At 36.0% G+C, this 21576-nt stretch overlaps 1 protein-coding gene across 2 annotated transcripts in view; it reads left to right on the forward strand.

Moving 5' to 3' along the window:
* The window catches only part of PRSS12 (serine protease 12), a 75747-nt gene that overhangs the window by 14192 nt on the left and 39979 nt on the right, over positions 1–21576 (forward strand). Inside the window, exons 4-7 of one of the 2 annotated variants that reach the window (XM_042983995.1) lie at positions 1234–1412; positions 6079–6229; positions 17031–17209; positions 19160–19301. In XM_042983995.1, coding sequence (XP_042839929.1) covers positions 1234–1412; positions 6079–6229; positions 17031–17209; positions 19160–19301 — 651 coding nt within the window. The remainder of the gene's footprint in view (positions 1–1233; positions 1413–6078; positions 6230–17030; positions 17210–19159; positions 19302–21576) is intronic. The other variant, XM_042983996.1, reaches the window with a different exon arrangement.

The raw sequence follows: 21576 nt of genomic DNA on the forward strand, positions 1-21576 counted from the left end.
TACTTATATTATCTCTTAGTTGTCCTTTTATTTGATTATTATTATTAATAATCTCTACACCCAAAATAAGGCTTGAATTCACGACCCTGAGATCAAGAGTTGCATGCTCTTCTAACTGAGCCAGCCAGGTGCCCCTCAGTAGTCCATTTTGTAAAAAAGAATTGTACAATTAGATCAGAGCAGCTCAGAATTATTGCTATTAAGACATGTTCATATTTTTCTTAAGTGTTTATTTGAGAGAGAGAGAGAGAGCACAAGTGCCCGTGAGCGGGAGAGGGGCAGACAGAAAGGGAGAGAGAGAATCCCAAGCAGGCTCCATGCTGTCAGCACAGAGTCCAAAGTGGGGGCTTGATCCCACGAACTGTGAGATCATGACCTGTGCTGAAACCAAGAGTCAGTCACTTAACTAACTGAGCCACCCAGGTGCCCTAAGACATATTCATATTTTTGATATATCCTGAATGTTTACTGTTTGGGTTGATGGAAGCTGTTGTATGGAGACAGTTCTAGAGATTACCCTGTTAATCAGATAAGCATTTAATCTTTTTAAAATTTAATATCAATTTGTAAATATTAGAAGTCACTTATAAAAGATGTAGATTAGGTGAGTTAAAGCAGAGCCCATCTGCATGTTATTATTTTATTCATTGGTTTCAAAGTCTTGCTAGCAAATACTATATATAAGGCTTTAAAAATTATGAATGATCATCTCTCTTGATATTATCTTGCTTACATGTAGTAATAATAATCATTTTGAAAATGCTGGCCTAAAATATTAGAGTAGGAAAGAATCTTTAAGCATCCAGACCCCTCCTTTTATACATCAGAAAGCAGAGCTTACAGAAACTTGCAGCTTAGAGTAATTTGCAGCTGAGTCCAGACTAGAATCCAAGTCTCACGGAGCCACACGACACACTTCTACAAAATCACCAGGCTTTTCCTTAATATCTGTAGTATTTACCCATTTTCCCCTAAAATTAGCTATAGGTAGTAAAGGCACATGCATACCATTAGTCCTGTAAGATTGATTAAAAAGACTCATAAGTAATCAACCCAAATTTTGATCTCCTGAGTTTTGATTTGCTTGAAACTTATGTAGTTTTTTTTTCTTTGTTTTTCTTTTCCTTCCACATCCATCTTTATTGATTTCTTCGATTTTTAAAAATCTAAATACTTTGACAAAAAAAATTCACCTGTATTTGATAAACCTAACCTCAATCATTGTATTTCCAGAGGAAAAGGAGTAGCAAAACAAACCCCGTTTTCTGGACTGGGCCTTATTCCCATTTATTGGAGCAATGTCCGTTGCCGAGGAGATGAAGAAAATATACTGCTTTGTGAAAAAGACATCTGGCAGGGTGGGGTGTGTCCTCAGAAGATGGCAGCTGCTGTCACATGTAGCTTTTCCCATGGTAAAAAAAAAAAGCCTCTTTTTTTTACTTTCATTATGTTTTCAACAAAATTCCAGATGATAAAATTGTCTTCGTTAAACCATTTCCTAAAAGGGTTTAAATACAGACATAAGCCTGAATCATCATATTTTACAGTCAAATAGTCTTCAGTTAGGAGTGCGTCTAACATTCTGAATTCCATTTGACTTTCAAATGGTATCTCACTTTTAACGTGTTTTCTATTTTCTCTAATTTGTTTACAGAAATATTATATATGAAACATTTATTTTGCTAATGGAAAGTCATGATAGAATCAAGATGGAAAATCATCTTGAAATCAAATATAGAATACAGAAACTACAACAAAATATTGTCACTATATTTATAGGATAGAATATCATCATGGTACCATTATTCTCCTTTGAGTTGTAGACAGCACATTCCATAATATGGATAACTGCCTTGGATAAAGGCTCCTTCCATGCACCACACCCTCGTCATGAGATGATGAACTGTATGGTTTCAGTACACAAAAATATGCATATATTCATATGAACATAAGTAAAGGACGGACTAGCTGCTTTTCATGACGGCTGATGGGTTTTCTGGGGATCATATTTTAATTTTTTTTAATGTTTATTTTTGAGGGAGATACAGAGTGTGAGCAAGGGAAGGGCAGAGAAAGAGGGAGACAATCTGAAGCAGGCTCCAGGTTCCAACGTGTCCGCACAGAACTGGATGTGGGGCTTGAACTCACAAACCGTGAGATCATGACCTGAGCCGATGTTGGATGGTTAACCAACTGAGCCACCCACGTGCCCCTGGGGATCATGTTTTAATGATCTGACAAGCACACAGAAAATCATTTGAAAGAGAATTCAGTGAGGTAGTTGACTGTCACAGCACACTGTCACAGCATCCCTTCTTGCGTTCTCCTTGGAGACGGAAGCATGATCAGATATCCCAGGTCCTAAAAAGCTAGCAGCCAGCCCAGGGCATTGGTTTCTGTTGGAGTACAAATATCAGGGGAAGAATGGAAAAATGTCTCACCACAAAAAAAAACCACAGTCTCAATTTAAAGTAATTCCTATGAATTGGCTGGGAGAACTAGTTGGAAGATAGGGGACAGGTATGTGCTTAGAGAACCACAGTTCTTTTTTAAGTGGGCCAGGTGCGTGTTAAATCTTGGTGTTTTGTAAATTTTTCCTTTTCTTCCTTTGATTCTCCACTTTTGGGTAATGCTGCTTTGGGCAGTGCATGTTTATGCATTGCTGCCTCAAGGATGATGTAAATTGGGCTCAATAATGCACTGCTTTTTGTAGATTATTACTTGTACTTTATGTTCAACCTGATTGGTAAAATGTTTAACATTTTTCAAATAGTGAAGTAAATAATATGTTGAAAACTAATTATTTTTCTTTCAGGATATCTATCTACTTAAGAAAATTCCTTCTTCTCTCTGTCATCTATCCACCTGTTTATACTCAGACTGCAGAGATAAATTTAAGGTCATTTATAAGCATCTATAAAAATGTAGGAGGTTGAGATAAGTTAGCAGTGAGAGTGAAAATAGATCCAGTGAGAATGAGAAAGGCTCAAATCAGCAAACACTGAGTCTACTTCAAGGCACAGTGATAGACCATAAATACACTTTTTTTAGTTTGCAAATTACATTTAGTGTTTTGTCACCTAGTCTTTGTTGCTTTTCCAACACTTCCTAAGTAGGAGACTGGGTAGCAGTATTGGGTATAGGAAGTAGTAATCTTAATGAACATGTCTGGGAGTTTTATTTATCCATAAGTTAAACATGAGTCAACTACCTCATTGAATTCTCTTTCAAATGATTTTCTGTGTGCTTGTCAGGAGGATGTGGGATGTTGATGTCATTTGGTCTTTGAGCTTTTTTAATATTTTCACAATTACTTATACAGCCAGAAAAATGCCCACATGTTTTAAAATAAAACATGACACACACACACAAAATAAGGTAATATGCCATATGGTTCTGGGTTGTAGGTGATTTTAACTTTCCTCTTAAAAATTTTTGTTTTTCTGTTATCTCCAAGCTTACCACAGTGGCAGGGGGAGGGGAGGCAGGGGAGAATATAATAACTTAAAAAACTTATACATTTTTCGATCATTTTTTTCTATGTTTTCCAAGCTTTTTAAAGGAAAAATAAACATAATATGCAAATTTAAGTTTCTTACCACCAGTCAGCCATCAGTTAATTATAAGAAGCTAGTATACAATATTGAGAACATGTATATTTATTAAAACTATCTTTATCCTTTTACAAATTATAAGTACTAGTTGATTTATATAAATGAGCTATATTCTAAAGATCAGAATGAGTAAATATAAATATTCACTGGTCTGAATCTGTGCTGCAAAACTCAAGTATGATATTTGAATATAAATATGAATATCCCAATACCGTTTACAGACAGCTGCTTACACTATGGAGGAATTAGAAGACTATTTCATGTGGATAAATGATTAGCATTTGGCAAAAGCTGCAATTAAATTTCTGAATAGGGGCCCAGCCTATTCTGAACCTTTTATCATATTACATCCTTTATTCTGGAAAAATTATCTTGGCTTACTATTTCCCAAACACATTCACCTTTGTGCTTCTTTGTGCTTTTGCTCATCCTGTTCATTTTTCCTGAAATGCACTTACCCCATCTCTGACTTTTGAAATCCCATCCATCCACCTTGGCCCTCTTCAGATAACAGCTTCTTCAGAAGAGATTCCCAGACTACCTTGCTTCTGAATCCCTGCAGGTTCCTGATGATCTCTTCTCTGTACTCACTTTGTTCATGTCCTTAGGTAGTGAACTTTGTGAAGGTGGGGTCTCTCTAGTGTTCCTGTGAATGCCCTGCAGCCCTGCAGGTGCCTAATATCTGTTTGTTAAACAGAACTGAGTGAATGAATATTGCTAATTATTTTTCCATGTTTGGGATATTCTTTCTAGGTTTTTAGCTATCACTTGTCAGCCAGTCAGCCCACAGATACTCATTATGTGCCTTCTGTATGCCGGGAACCTGAGATACCCAGGTGAAAGAGAAAGGCACTATCTCTGTCCTCAGTTCTAGCTGTTAGGAGGCAGACAATTGACATGTAAACCAATAAATCAATGATAATTTTAGATAAAGTAAATACTCAGAAGGCAATATAGTGAAAAGTACCTTAAGGTACTTCATTAGCTAGGGTAGCCAGGGCAGGCCTTCTAAGCAAAGGACAATTCAGAGCTGAAAACTGAGGGACACAGCCAGGGGAGGATCTGTGGGAACATTATTTCAAGCAGAAGAATCAGGAAGTGTACAAACCCTAAGGTGGGAGTCAACTTCGAGTATTTTGAGGATAGAAGGATGAGGGCATCATACATATACCCTGGTGAAGGAGGCCAGGAGTAGAGAGAGATATTCAGGATAATGACAAGGGCTAGATCAGGGCACTGTGGACCATAATAAGGAATTTGCAATGAGAAACCTTTGGTAGTTCTTAGAAAATGAATATGAATTGATTCATATCCAAATGAATTCTCAATATTGTTTTTTACAGGTATTGGCCATAATGTTCACTACCTTGCTATAATGAGTTAGGTGTTAACTTCAACTTGATTTCTGCAAATATAAAAAAAGGGACCTGGGTGGCTCAGTCAGTTAAGCAACCTGACTCTTGATTTCAGCTCAGGTCATGACCCCAGATCACAGGATCATGGGATTGAGCCCCATGTTGGGCTCTGCACTGAGTGTGGAGCCTGCTTGAGATTCTCTCTCTCCCTCTGCCCCTTGTTCTCTCTTTCTAAAATAATTTAAAAAATTACATGTTGATAATGCTCAAGTCACTGTAAATTAAAAAATCAGTGTCACTACTACAATATCATTAAAATCAAATGTGTTTCCAGTAAACTACAGTTTTGAGTGTGTTTTTTTCTGGTTTCTGAGGTTGTTGGGGGAAAAGTGAATTTAGACTACTTCCTCTTTTCTTTTAAATATTTTTTTTTTAATTTTTTTTTTCAACGTTTTTTATTTATTTTTGGGACAGAGAGAGACAGAGCATGAACGGGGGAGGGGCAGAGAGAGAGGGAGACACAGAATCGGAAACAGGCTCCAGGCTCCGAGCCATCAGCCCAGAGCCTGACGCGGGGCTCGAACTCACGGACCGCGAGATCGTGACCTGGCTGAAGTCGGACGCTTAACCGACTGCGCCACCCAGGCGCCCCTAAATATTTTTTTTTAAAGTAATCTCTACACTAAGCATGGAGCTCAAACTCATAACTCCGAGATCGAGAGTTGCTGGCTCTTCTGACCGAGTCAGCTGGGCACCCCTAGACTACTTCCTCTTAAGAGCTATTTAAATGAACATAATTCAATTTGGAGTACTTTTTTTTATTTTGATATATATTTTTTTCTTAAGTAACTCTACCCCCAATGTGGGGCTTGAACTCACAACCCTGAGATCAAGAGTTGCATGCTAGGTGCCCCAGTTTGGAATATTTTAATTGGTCAAGAATACCATAATACATAATACACGTGCATGTGTATGTCCAAATCACTGAAGTGGCTTAATAAGTATGATTTAATTACTGAGAATGGCAAATAAATAGAATATATCTAATCTTATCAGTCAGTGTTAATATGTTGGCCTAATTAATTTGTTTCTAATCTCACGCGGAACAGGCCCGGCGTTTCCCGTCATACGCCTCGTGGGTGGGAGCAGCGCCCGGGAAGGCCGAGTGGAGCTCTACCATGCTGGTCAGTGGGGGACTGTCTGTGATGACCAGTGGGATGAAGCAGATGCAGAAGTGATCTGCAGGCAGCTGGGCCTGAGGTTTGTTTTTATTCTTGTTTTTAAATTTTGAATCTGTTATTTCCATACCCAGAGGCAGGTGCCATGTATTTAAATTGCACATTTCCTCAGAGGAATAGAAAAAGCCACCTGGTGATCTTTGTACTAGGCTGTAGGCTCCCTGAAGAAAATTTATGTGTACTTATAGGTCTCCCTGTCTGTGTCTGAATCCAATTGATTTTATACCCTAAGAATCTCAGCCTTTTACTACTGTTCATTAGTAGCCTTTACATTGCTCCTAGGTAATAACCAGCATCCTCAGTCACAGCAACTTACCAAAGTCATCTCATGAAACTGGTTGTTAGGCTTTGACTGAAGTTCGGTTCTTCTCCCCAAATATTATCTAAACTTTTGACTTTGCTTTCTTATTTGTTAGGTATGTGCTTAGAACAAAGGATGTTTATTAATGTGCAAGGAAAATAATTCCCACAGAAGGTGTGGAAATGAATGAAGCATATACAATAAAAACAGCAGTATGAAAATCAACATACCATGTTGCCCAAGTTGTGATTATTCTGCAATAGCATGCTGTAATTTTGGATTTTTAATCTGTTTTTCTTTAGTGATTCTGAACATTGGTTTCACAAGCCTAAAAATTTCAAAATTGATACTTTACTTCAAGTTTGTAAATTTCTTCATTTTGCACTTTGTGGGTGGTAGTGATGGGAGAGGCCTCTTGAGATCAAAGCTTCTCTGTTCATGTATCATTTTTTTTTCAATTAAGCATAATCCTTGACAGTGAAGCATGATTTTTGAAACTTAAACCCTTTATACTCATTTGTTTTGCAATTGATCCCCCTCTTTTTCAAAACTCTGTGTTTATACTGAAGCAATTTAAAGGAAACTATTGACATCTTAACATTTTCCCTTCTAGATACTTCAGTATGTATCTCTTAAAAGTAAGACCACTGTGCTACATGGCCAAATCAACATTATCACAACTAATATAATTGGTAATCATTCTTAACATTGCCTAATACCGCACACATTCAGTTTCCCGTGGTTCTCTCACAATGTCCTTGACCAACAGTTTATCTTAAGCAGAATTTAGTCCACGATCATGCAGTGCATCTGGATGTTGTGTACCTGAAGTCTCTTTGAATCTAGAACAGCCTCTTGTTATTCATGACACTGACTTGCGGAAGAGACAGAACCAGTTGTTCTGGGGAATGTCCTACCTTCTGGATTTGTCTCATTTCTTCTTGCTGGTGTCATTTAGTTTACCTCTCTGGCTCTTGTAATTCCTGAAATAGGAAGCTAGATCCAAATGCTTGATTAGATCAAAGCAAGTATTTTGGCCAGGAACCATCAAAAGGGATGTGTTCTCCTCTTGCATCACAGAACAACCAGGGGTCTTCCCCACTGCTGAGGCTAAGCTTGAGCACGAGCACTGGGTTAAGGTGTCATTGGCCCAGTCCTTCACTGTGAAGATACATAGTCCCCCTGTAACCAATTCTGGGACCTACCCACTATTTCACCGTTTATGTGTGGGAAGGGAACAGCATGGCAAATCCTGTGTCTCTGGGTCTTATAATGATCAGTTTACTGTTAAGTTTACTGGTGTTAAGTTTACTGGTATGATCCTTTTCTTTGGGCGGGTCAGAAATAGGGCCAACTAGTTCCCTTTGAGAAAACTGCTATTAATCATTAAATTTTGAGACTAGGTTTTAAAAGTGTCCAGGTGCTGTTGGAGTCAACACAGCATAAAATTATCAGCATGTGCCCTGTTCTCAAAACAACCTGGATTTGAGTCCTACTTCTGTAGATGAGAAGAGTTATAGAATATCTCTTGGTCAGATTCCCTCATCTATAACATATCTCCTAACATATTGGGGCTGTTGTCTAACACAGGTACTAGAGCAGTTAGCACACGTAACAAGTATATAATATACATCAGCTATCAAGGTCAGTCAAATTAGGGACCGTTATAGTTGAAAGATATTATCATTATTTTTAAAAATGTTTATTTATTTTTGAGAGAGAGAGACAGAGTACGAGTGGGGCAGGGCAGAGAGAGAGGGAGACCCAGAAGCCAAAGCAGGCTCCTGGCTCTGAGCTGTCAGCACCGAGCCCAACACAGGGCTCGAACTCACTAACTGTGAGATCATGATTGGATGCTCGACTGGACTGAGCCACCCAGGCGCCCCTAGTTGAAAGATATTATTAACATTCAAAGTGAACCAAGTATTTGGTGGCAAGATTATCAAACACTATTTTTCTATGCAGAACTTCTATTTAGTTAGCTGTTTTATGAATTAAAATATGAATTTCATATTTTAAAACATTCTAGGGTCTGTATGTGTATATTTACTGGGCTATCGCTTGTGTAATCATTGGTGTACTAATTGATTTTCATGTTAGTTACTAAAAAACTTACATCTTTGCAAAAAATTTTAAGAACGTTAAGGGTATAGTAATAGCATATTTAACATTACCAGTTGCAGTATGGATTACTCTGTATTTAAGCTATAAAGCTTTTTAATTATTAATATATTTCTCTGGGGAAGAGGCAGGTTTTATTGCTTAGAAAAATGCAAAAAAATTTCACAGACACACTGTGAATGTTAATTATATTTACAGTCATAGAAATGACCCTAAAAATTTATGTTGAAATGTACAATTTTCTTGAGAGCCAAAAAGTTTTTTCACTTACATTTTTTCACATTACATTAAACAGGGACCATTTTGACAAACAATAGTCTATTGCATAGAAAGAATGTAGAGATGGAATCACCAGGAAGACTATACTAGCATTGAACGCATGTGAGGGTCATGTGTTTATATCTTTCTTGAGCATTAGCTTATTGCTATATTTAAAAAAAAATGTTGATTTATTTATTTTGAGAGAGAGAGTGCAAGCGAGGGAGGAGCAGAGAAGAGGGAGAAAGAGAATCTGAAGCAGACTCCCTGCTGTCAGTGCAGAGCCCAATGTGGGCCTTGATCCCACAACTTGAGGTCATGACCTGAACCGAAATCAAGAGTCGGATGTTTAACCCACTGAGCCAGGTGCCCCTTATTGCTTTGTTTTGTATGAGGAGATTCATGTTTAGAAAAGTACAAGAAAGGAAAAATATGTCCCAATATACAAGGCAGCAGAACTCCTCCACGAGCCTAGGCAACAAGCAACAATTCAGCTTGGTAGACATTTGTTTTTATTGTAAGTACTCTGAGGCCCTGAGCTGATATTGTTTGCTGGATTTCTTTCACTTGATTTAATAATTACCTCATAAGCTTGCATTAAAGCAGTATTCTGCAACTGTGCTTCCTTTAGAATCTGTTTTGCTTACTTAATGGCACAGCCCTCTCAGATGAAATAGTTTTTAATGGCACATGGTTGATAACAGCGTAATTGTTGCTTGTCTGGATTTATGATTTTTTCCTAAGCAAATTTCATCTCAGTCTTATTTGTTTGTTGAATTCCCAGAGGGAAACTACATCATGCCTCCCTGGAGTGGTAGTTACAATTTCTTTGCGAGACGCTGTTTTTGTTGACTTTCATCTTTTAATGGTGTCTGTAGAGTTTTTGGAGCTGGCACGCTTCCTAAATACAAAAGAAATTACTGTACTTTTGATACTTCAATTTGATTAACTCACAGCTTGGAGAAAGATGAGGAACAGGAAAGGAGGCAGCCAGATGTCAGAAAGTTGACTTGAGAATGCATATGTACACAGTGAAGTTTCAGGTGGAGACATTTTAATCAGAATTCCTTTTGTGCAGTTAAAGTTAAAACATTTCCTGTGTCTTTCAAAACGCTTAAAAGCGTATCTTAGAACTATGACATCATATTTTATTGTGTGGATATGCCATAATTTACATAGGAATTTAAAAATTGTGAACACATCTTTCTTAGGGTTTTATTTATTTATTTTTGGCTATGAAATTATCTACAGAACAATTTTATTGAGTGATCAGAATAAAAATCTGGTACAAATTGCTTTTAAAAAATAGTTCTTTCCTTTTTTTTATTTTACTGTTCATTAATTTTTTCACATTTTATAGATTTTACCATAAAGATAAACTTGGTACAGGGAGTTATTGAGCAGGAGAGAGACCTTGTCTAGCAGAAGAGGAAATTAGTCCCTCTGTGATTACCTGAAGCCCCAAAGTCATACTGTTAAATGAGAACCAGAATCTTGAGACTTATGGTTCCCACTGTAGAATTTTTTTCTTTCATGTTATAGTATTTGCAAAATAGCCAGCTGTTATTAAGAATAAATAGCAATATAGACCTGAAAGAAATAGGGAAGTCAAGAGATAAAGGTAAATTGTAGGGAGAAAATGATGATGACACATTTTAGATAGACTACATTTGAGGTGCCATAGATACCTCATTGAGAATGCCCCAAGAGGCTGTAAGATAGCAAAATGTTTCAGAGTTAGCTCTGTTTTTGCCAGACAAGTTTTACTATCCAGTGGTGGTATAACGCTGGGCAAATCACTTAATTTCTGGGCCTCAGTTTCCTCATCTGTATATGGGGATCATAATATGGGGTTGTAGGGAGGATTAAATGAGTTAATACATATAAAGCTGTTAGACCAGTGCCTGGCATGCAGTAATCATTCAGTGTACATCAAATATCACTATTGGAAAGGCAGGGGATTTGTTCTCCAGAGAGAAACCTAGGATATTGATCATTAAAGACGAGGTTTTTCACTCATAGGTTATAAGTGTCACACACTGATATTTGAAGTGAAAGGACTAATCTTTCATAACCTAACAAACAATAATCTTGCACAATAGAATTGCCCGACTCTATTTTGCATCTACTCAAAGTAGTAACTAAGCCTGGGGATTGAATTAGTTAGATGGTGCTATTTATTTGGTCTTTTTCTATGAAAACAAACTTCACACAAATACAATCAGATTAGCTAAATAGATTTAAGAATGTTTTGGATAAGGATCAGAGGTAGAATCAATTTAGTGTTTATTGGGCATTGCTGTTATGTAGGTCAAATAGCTTTACAGAAAAAAAAACAGCCTTGATTTATTAAATCAATGTATTATATTAGAGCACCCCTATTCCACAAATTTATTCTGTGGTCAGAGGGTAAGAAAGTGGACCACACTGGAAATTTTACTACAAATGAACTGCTGGGGGTTGGTGTGGGAATAATTTCCATAAGGGAAGGACAAAGAACACACAGCTTTATCGAATTCACGTGGCAATTATTTGACTTTAACAGTCCATGAGTTTTATGTTGCTTTTCCCAGTATTGCCCAATCTCTGTAAAAGCAGAGTCATCAGCTTCTTTGATGTTCCCTAAAAGCCAGCACAGTCGAGGACACCAGGAAATACTATGGGCTCTGAAGGAATATGTGTATATGTAAAATTCTTCTTAATTTTAATAAACTCAAAAATGAGCCAGAAAAACCTAGTCTGTGTTGCATTATAGTTTCCTGGTTCACATTTTTGTTGTTGTCATCAGATTTATTCAATTTTTTCTGACTAGTTTATTTCAATTAAACATTTTGTGATCATTAAAATAATATTTATAAATAATGGAAAATATGGAAATATATAAGGAAGATCATAAAACACCCAAGTAGTGTTTTAAGAGCATTTTATCATAGATGACTTTCCCCAGAGTCACGACTAGGGGGTTATTCCTCTGTATCTTGTGTTCTCCCTTAAAGAAGGGACGCAGTTCAGAGGCAACTAATCAGGCCTTTCGTATTTCCCTAGGACCTCTATCACATGATCTTTAACATATTTGAAACACAGTATATTTCAGTTACTCTGCCCAGCCTATCTTGAATCACTCCCAGCTAATCATTAATTTAGGGTTGGTTTTGGAGTGGGGTGGGTAGGGAATAAAAAGACTTTAGTCTGTAACCTTTTAGCCTAAATATTGTACAAAAAATGATACTAATCTTTTAAATCTCTAAAAATATATGTTAGCTAAGAATGCATTCCTGTTGTCTTAATTTTACCATTACCTGACCATTTGACCTGTCATTTGTTCAATAGCCATGAATATTTCTTCTGTGAATAGCCTGATCTTCTCCCTTCCCCTACTTTATGTTGGTTGTTTTGTCTTTCATTATAATGTAATTATAACATTATTATTAATTTCTAGGAGTTCTTTTCTTTGATTGCTGTTATATATTACAAATATTTCTTCCTGCTTGTTGGTTTGCCTTTTGACTATGATTGTGGTGTGTTTTGCTATACAGTATTTAAATTTATATGTGGTTAAATTACACTTTTTTTAGTTTTTCTGACTTTTGGGTTTCTTATCTTGCTCAGGAAATCCTCTTTGTCCCAAGGTGATGTTATTCTTATACTATGGTCTTTATTTTATTCTAGTGACTTCTTAACCTTCCTTTCTCCTATCTTTCTTTCTTTCTTTCTTTCTTTCTTTCTTTCTTTCTTTCTTTCTTTCCTTTTAGTGTTTCTTTTTTTGAGAGAGAGAGAGAGAGAGAGAGAGAGAGAGAGAGAATGAGAATGAGTTGGGGAGAGGCAGAGAGAGAGGGGGACAGAGGATCGGAAGTGGGCTCTGTGCTGACAGGAGAAAGCCCGATATGGGGCTCTAACTCATGAACCATGAGATCATGACCTGAGCCAAATCAGACACTTAAATGACTGAACCACCCAGGTGCCTCCTTCCTTCCTTTTCTTTCTTTCTTTCTTTCTTTCTTTCTTTCTTTCTTTCTTTCTTTCTTTTTTTCTTTCAATATTTACCTCTTTAAACCCTCTGAAATTTACATTTTGCTTCTGAGTTGGGATCAAATTTTATATTCTTCCATATTTTATATTCTTCCATATTCCTTATAGCACCTAATCCTGGCTCAGTGAATTGTACCCATTGAAATTTTCTTCAGTAGATCTTTTTCTTTCCTGGCATTTATCCCAGGGCAATGATCCAAGGAGGCTGTTAATCTGCCTTTCTCCAAAGCTTTCCTATCTGGCTTCCCCATGACCTTCATCAGTCATCCTGTCTCCTCTGCCTGTGTTCTCCAACTTTCAGTGTTCTCTACATCAGCTTTCATATTTGCTTTCATTAATCTCTTTCCTTTAGAGCAAGGGTCAACAAACTTTTCCTGTGAAGGGCCAGATAGTAAGTACTTTAGACTTTGCAACTACTCAACTGTGCCTTTGTAGTACAAAGGCGGCCATAGATAGTAAGTTGGGAATGAGTGTGGCTTTGTTCCAAAAAACCTTATTTCTGGACAGTCCAATTTGAATTTCATATGGCCTTCCTGTGTCAAAAACTATATTCTTGATTTGATTTTTCCTCAACCATTTATAAAGTGTAAAAACCACTCTTCACTCCTGGCCATATAAAAACAGGTGGTGTGCTGAATTTACCCCTTGGGTGGGAGTTTGCTGATCTCTGCTCAGGAGCCACAGCAAGGGATCAGATTCTTTGCTTTCATCCTGGACTGTCCCTGTTAAAAAAGGTGCCGCAGGTCTCAGGAATGCATCTCTAAGCACCTCCCTTCTTTGAACCAAACTTAGTAAATATATTAACATATTTAAAATAATACATTTCAGTTATTCGGGATTCCAAATTCTGGACTAACTCACCATCAGTACATGACTTTAGAGTTATTTTCAGTGGGTATTACACTGTTCCCATGTTCAATTTCGTGTGAATGTTATAAGAAAATCTTTTCTTTTGGAAGGCGATATCTACTCTACTATGGGCAACTTAAAACATTTTAATTTATTCACAGCCTTAGAGACTACTATTACAAGATCATTTGGGTATAGAATATATTTTTCTAGGAGCATAAATGCTATCTTTAGAAAAAAAATTTTTTTTGGTTACTACAATTGTTTTGGTAAAATGCCTTACGTGCACTAAAAGGCTTGAAATTTTTGGCCTCCGATTATCTGTGTCTCTGCCACAAGAATCCCAAGTTGAGTGATGTAAGTCATAGCTTAATGATCTTTTGGGCCATCATCTTACGGTCCTTAAAAAAAAAACAACGTAGACTTGTCCAATATCTTACAGGCTACAGATTACTTCCATAAGTAATTTTTTTAAATGATTTCAAAACAAATTAATTAATTAATTAATTAAAACATGTTTGCAACCTTAAAACCAGAAAATGTTAAGATTTTCATTGATTCAACCCTGCCCACCACTTGCCTGACTCTACCTTTGGGGAGCAGGGAGAACAAAAACTATGCTGTTTGTTTAAACCAAATGCCAAATGGTTTTTAAATAAATTGCTTAGCAGTGAAAAATATGCTGTTCATCAACCATGAAGGGGAAGCTTCTTGAAAGTGCCAGATTGGGAAAGGTACCAACATTTATTCAGTTCCTACTTTGCATCAGTTTAATTCTTATAACCCTGCAAGGGAACATTTATCATCCCTATGTTCAAAAGAAGCATTTCAGGCCTGGAAGGTTTTTGTAACTTCTCCGGGGCAGCTTACGTTGGTAAAAATAGAGCCCAGATTTGAATCTGAAGGCCTGTCTCCACATCTGCTTTTCTTCTTCAGAGATTCAGCTTGGAAAGAATAAGCTTTTGGACATGGTCAGTAATATATGAACATGTATATGTGTGTCCATATTACACTCTTCTGTGGGCACATAGACATACATTGAAACAACTGAAAACTTCATTAAAAAAAATCCTATTAATTGAGCATTTATTCCTTCTTTCCAGAAGAGTAGAAATGGCTTTTTGTTCTGCCATATGTATCCCCTAGCAAAACAAATTCACTCATCAAGTTGTATCATTTGGTAATTTCATTTGTGTTAGGATTATTTTTTTTCCTTTCACATTTGTCTGATTAGCTCTAGATATTAATCTTTAATATTTGTTGGGGCAGTCTTCTTAGAGGCTACTATATGACAAATATCAGGTAATGACTCAAGTGTCAGGATTCTAAATTTAAAAATTTTAACTCCACCAAAATATGCTGCATAAGCTACCTATTTTTCCTTTCCTCCAGCTTTCTTCACACCTCTTCCTATAAACATTCCTTTATCTTTCCCCTTGCAGAATCTCTGGATATTAAACAGGAAGTGGGTCAAGTGATAATGGAACAAGTATTTGCTTTAATGGTATTTAAAAAGTTTAACTTTATTAATACCTTTAATAAAGGGTATTAAAGGGTTTAACTTTCAGATGTTTGGGGGTTTTCCTTATTGTTTAATTAATTAATTAATTAATTAATTAATTTTAAGTTTATTTATTTATTTTGAGAGAGAGAGAGAGAGAGCATGAGCAGGGCAGGGGGCAGAGAGAGGAAAGAGAGAGAATCCCAAGCAGGCTCTGCACTGTCAGAGTGGAGCCCAGTGCGGGGCTTGATCTCACGAATCATGAGATCACAACCTGAGCAGAAACCAAGAGTTGGACACTTAACCAGCTGAGCCACCTAGCCACCCCTCGGGTTTGTTTTAGACACGTTCTCTTAGAAGAAACTTCCATGGTATCTAGATTAGTCAAATAAGCTCTTCTTTAACCATGAAGTTGATTATCTAAAACTTTGCCATTGCTGGGGTACTATACACATTTAGCAAACTTTTTTTTCCCTTCAATATATTTTGGTTTAAATTCTCAAGGTAGTTATAATGATGTGAGAAAAAGGCAACTAAAATAATGGGGAATAACCACAAATATAAATGCTCTACTCTAAAAATTAAAAGGCTAAAAGGTGTTGAAATTGCAATTTCTGAAGTTATTAATCATTTTGACAGTCAATCATGATCATCTTGAGTGAAATCTGACATTCTAGAATGTGGTATCACTTTGAATTGTGGCAGAAGTAAATTTAGTACAAATAAATTTGAGTCAAGAGATGTTTTAGTTAGAAATATGTTTGGCTGTGAGTAACAGAGAACTGAAAATAACAGTGGCTTAAGCAAGATAAGAGTTTACTTCTCTCTCAAGAGAACAGAGGTAGCCAGCTCAAGGCTAGTATGGTGGTTCCACAATCATCAGGGCCCAGGCTCTTTCTTGCTTGTAGTTCTGTCATTCTTAACATAGCACCTCATGGACCAATATAGCTTCTCAAGCTCTAGCCATCACCTCTGCCTTGCAGTCAGCAGAAAGGAGAGAGTGGAACAAAAATACTTCCTGGAAGTGATATAGGACAACACTTCTACTTAAATATCATTGGTCAAAACTTAGTCATCTAAGATGGGTACAGAGTTTGAGTTTGGGATGATTAAAGAGTTCTGGACATGGGTGGTGGTAGTGGTAATAGTTGCACAAGAATGAGAATGTGCTTAGTACACTTAAAAATGGTTAAAGTGGTAAATGTTATGCTCTGTGTATTTTAAAACAAACAGTTACCTGGAAGGACAAGAGGCTGGGAAATGTGGTCTTTACTCAGGATAGCCATTGCCCTCCTAAAAATCTGTGGTTCCATTTCTAATGAAGAAAAGGAGAGTAAATATTGGGGGATAACTAGCAGTCTAAAACATTTGTGATGGCCAGGACGCCTGGGTGGCTCAGTTGGTTAAGCGTCCAACTTTGGCTCAGGTCAGCCCATGTTGGGCTCTGTGCTAACAGCTCAGAGCCTGAAGCCTGCTTCAGGAATCTGTATCTCCCTGTCTCTCTGCCCTTCCCCTGCTCGTGTTTTGTCTCCCTTTCTCAAAAATAAACAAACATTTAAAAAAAAATTTAAAACATTTGTGATGGCCAAAAATATAAAGAGTAACAAATGAACAAGAAAGAAATACAGCTAGTCATATATGAGCTATGGGAGTGAATTGGTAAGGGGAAGTATGGATTAATCATAAATATGCCTTTACTGGGGTAAAAGAAATTATGTCAGACTAACTTTTAATGTCTAATCCAGAATTCTTATGTTTGTTCAGTGGCATTGCCAAAGCATGGAACCAGGCATATTTTGGGGAAGGCTCTGGTCCAATAATGTTGGATGAGGTACGCTGTACTGGGAATGAGCTTTCTATTGAACAATGTCCAAAGAGTTCCTGGGGAGAGCATAACTGTGACCATAAAGAAGATGCTGGAGTGTCCTGTACCCCTCTGACAGGTAAGAATTTCACCCCATTAATCTACCAACTCTTGCCCGCACCACCATCTGGGCTTACCTTTTTTTCTCTTCAATTTAAGATAATATAAATGAGCATGCAAATAAATCCTACAAATAAAACTAAAAAACAAAAAAACCCAAATGAACACAAGCTGTGTATTAAAATGGTATGTTCTTATCCATAAATATTTCTGAATTTGTCACCCTAAAGCTATACAGTCCTAAAAATACAATTTTGTTGCAATATATAATGAAATAATCAAATCCAATAATCAAAATCAGTGTGCAATGATAAATTTCATATACTAGGTATATATTTAGTTCCTTTATCTATTGACCTGCCTTGACTCCGAATACGTTCCTAACTGGTGAAACCATATTGATGGGATTGTCGGGTAAAGCACACTAGTAAAGGAACCAACTTAACTTGCCAGCGCTCACCTCTCCAACTGTTCCAAATTGCAGCATGGTCAGGATGTGTTATAAGAAGGGCATGTCTGAGTACAAATAAGTGCGTTTGCATATGTACTTACATGTTTTGTGGGAAGAAGGGGGAAAGGGACAGACAAGAAGTTGGGTCATCACAAATCCATTGTTTCTATGGTAAAAAGAACTTGAAGAAAATAAGTGGGGTTTGTAATCTTTCTTTAAAAAATGAAAATAAAAACTTTGGAGGGCCCATGAAGTGCTGAAGTTATACCTTTTTATTTTTTTTTTAATTTTTTTTTTTTTAACATTTATTTATTTTTGAGACAGAGAGAGACAGAGCATGAATGGGGGAGGGTCAGAGAGAGGGAGACACAGAATCTGAAACAGGCTCCAGGCTCTGAGCGGTCAGCACAGAGCCCAATGCGGGGCTCAAACTCACGGACCGTGAGATCATGACCTGAGCTGAAGTCAGACACTTAACCGACTGAGCCACCCAGACGCCCCTATACCTTTTTATTTATATAGTTCTATACATGCTGTTGTTTTTATTAGCAGAATAACATGTTTATATACAATAGAAATATAAAATTTATACCAGATTTTAAGCCAGGGAACATCATCTTTTTGCGTCTCCATTTCCTCCTCTTTCAAATGAGTGTAATTTTGTAGTGTTACTGTGATGGTCAAATGAGGTAAAATGTGTAGCAGTGTTTTGCAGACTGTAAAGTATTACATTAATAAGTGATTGTGTTGCTAAGAGACCATTTACTTTACAGATCCCAGAGATTCATGAAAAGTATCACCTTTCCCCAGGATTATTTATATGTTTCGTTTGGGGATGTTTGGATTATCTTGCATGGAAATGGCTTTTAAATCTACTTTTGGGGGATAAATGTATTATATATCTGCTACGCAGCTCTTAATAGGGTTTTCTGGGAATTATTCATTGAATTCATAAGCTTCAAATTCAGATCTGTATTATCAATAAAAGAACACAAGTGAGACATGTACCCCAGTTTTTATAATTTATGAATGCCTAAGGAATAATAAATGCATTGACATGATAGACCACACTTTAACCAGAATAGCTTTTTCTGTCTTCGTATTTCAGTACTTTTTTCATTTGCAGTTAAAATTTTGAACCATTTCCAAGTTTCGATGTTTTCTTATTTTTTAAGTTTAAATGACTAATTTTCTCATACTTCTGGAGATTGAAGCTATAGGAAATTTCCCAAATATTATTTAATCTGGAGAAATCTAAATAACTAGTTTCGAATTATATCAGAGTATATTTTTCTGATCAGAAATTAGAAGTGCAAATAAGGAGAAAAGAATATTTTGTTAGGACAAATATATGTTATGTCATACTTCAGAAACAGTCCAATGACAGATCACTGAGCAGTCTTGAAATAAGTTAAACAAAAGGCCTAGAGAGAGAGGTGATAATTTTAGTGAAATTAAAATGTTGTTCCTTTTTTGATAAGTGGTTTGCTAAGTCTCTGTATCTCCTTCTTACCACAGATGGGGTCATCAGACTTGGAGGTGGTAAAGGCAGCCATGAGGGTCGCCTGGAGGTGTATTATAGGGGACGGTGGGGGACTGTCTGCGATGATGGCTGGACTGAGCTGAATACATATGTGGTTTGCCGACAACTGGGATTTAAGTAAGGTCCATTGATATGATGCAGCTCAATGCAAGTTACATTTTTTAAATTCTCATTTTACAATCCTTACTTATAATTTCTATCATACTAACAGTGCATGTTCTCCATCATCTGTCTACCTACCTACCTGCCTATTCACCTATCTATATATGGAGTAACTATAAAAAATAAAAATTAAAAAAAATAACATTTTCTGTGATGACAAATAACCATGCCTTGTTTTTATCTCATTACCTTTCCTGTCACCACCCCTCTTCTTGAGTAATTGATTGGAGCCATCGGTGACTTTTAGGTTTTCTTTGTGTCCATTCAAGTAAGACTGTATGCTTTGAATGCTCAACTTTCTTCTGACGCATCACTGCTACTAGATGTCCTTAGTTCTGACATCATTGTGTCTAAAATTGCAGGCAAGCCCAGTGTCAATCCCTTGCTTAAATGTGATGATAATTATCACTTTTATTTGAGAAAAACAGCCTTCTTGTCATGAGATGACCTTTAGAACTCACCCTTGACCTTACTCTCTTAAAAGCTAGTATCACACTTTGGGCAATATATTTCATGTCACACACATAATGCATTCCAGAGTAAAGATTTCAGTTGGTCTGCAAATGATGCCTTTTAGCTAATATTTGAATGAAGCTTATGAATGCCCATTCTTTCTTGTTTTTCATATTTCTGGGTCATGCTTGAATTAATTCTCAGGCTTGGAAAAATTGGCAAAATTATTTCATGCTTGAGACAGAGCTAATTGCATATACTCATTAAACCTTAAAAATATACTTTCATCCAAGCTAGGTATGATCGTGTTTAAACATATTTTTTAAATTTGTCAAAGTAATGTAAAATATTAGATTTTAGAAAATAAAAATTAAAAACTACCCCTAATTTTTCCATTCTTAAGCCATTATTATTATAATTTGTGTGTATAATTTTATAACAACTTTAATAGTAAGTATATGCATTTTCTATCCATATTTCTTACCTTTATAGTACTACAGTCATAATTTTTAATGATAACATAATGTCCATTGAATATTCATGTCATAATTTACTTAATATTTAGGTTAGTTTAATTTTTCCTGTTATAACTAATGATATCATGAAGATATAAATACATATTATTGCCCAATATTTTGAATTTTCATGGACAGTGCAGTTATAATTATTGGGTTGAGGGGTATGATGTACAAACCAAATAAATATTAATGCTTAATTAATAAGAATTATTTAATAAATACTATTTCATCTTTAAGTGAATGTTAGACCTGAGAACTGCATTCTATTTTCACAGATTTAGAAAGATTCATAAATATTATTAGTCACTATCTTCATATTTTTCCTTATTAATAAAAACAACAGAATGAGACTTAGTGTTTCTATTTTATTAATTTTGTTTTACAAATATATTCAATTTTTCTTGTATATACAGAGAATCAGAATTTAATGGTTCAAAAAGTATTCTCACTAATATTTGTTAACAGTTCTATAAGATTGTGTTGGAAGGTAAAATAGGCATGTACCACATGTACTTTTGGTTTACAGGAGAATTTCTAAAGCAGAATACCATTTTGGAATGAGGAATGGGTGAACTCTAAGTTTCTTTGCACAAATAAAATCCCAAAGTAAAATGACCTCTTGTCATCTGTTCTATAGTTGATATGGACAGACAGCAATCAGAATGATGCATTATTTGGATAAATGGTATAAGTTGAAAGTGGTAGCAATATGAGATTTAGGATACTTTTTTTTCTAGCTCAGATTTGATTAGTCAGCAAAATAGGGGAAATCTTAGAATAATTAATTAAAAGCTGCACTGTTTTAATCTATTAAAATGTTCATCTTCTTAGATAAATGTATCACATATGTACAAAGGAAAATAATTGGGAAACTTCATGCCAGAAAGATCTCTTTATATTCTTTGTACAGAAATAATGAAACCATTCAGTGAGGGAAGTGATTGACATAAAATTTTAAGAGTAAGAGTTTAATTACGTAGACTCTTAGGCCTGAAAGGCACCTTAAATAGTTTTTAGCTCAGTGATTTCTGGAGATTTGGATTTTACAGAACAAAGAAAGTAAAATTGGTGAAGGATGAATGACTTAGTTACCAATTTTTTTTTTGCAGATTTTACCGAGTTCTATAATGTATATATTTATTATATTTTTTTGTAGTGCATTGTTATAATTAAGGTCAATTGGAACACAAAGATAATTTCTAAAAAATTTAAAAATCAGATTTAATGTAACCTTATGAAAAGCTAAGAACATTGCTATT

The sequence above is a fragment of the Panthera tigris genome, chromosome B1 (assembly GCF_018350195.1).
Source record: "Panthera tigris isolate Pti1 chromosome B1, P.tigris_Pti1_mat1.1, whole genome shotgun sequence".
In the NCBI taxonomy this organism is placed as follows: Eukaryota; Metazoa; Chordata; class Mammalia; order Carnivora; family Felidae; genus Panthera; species Panthera tigris.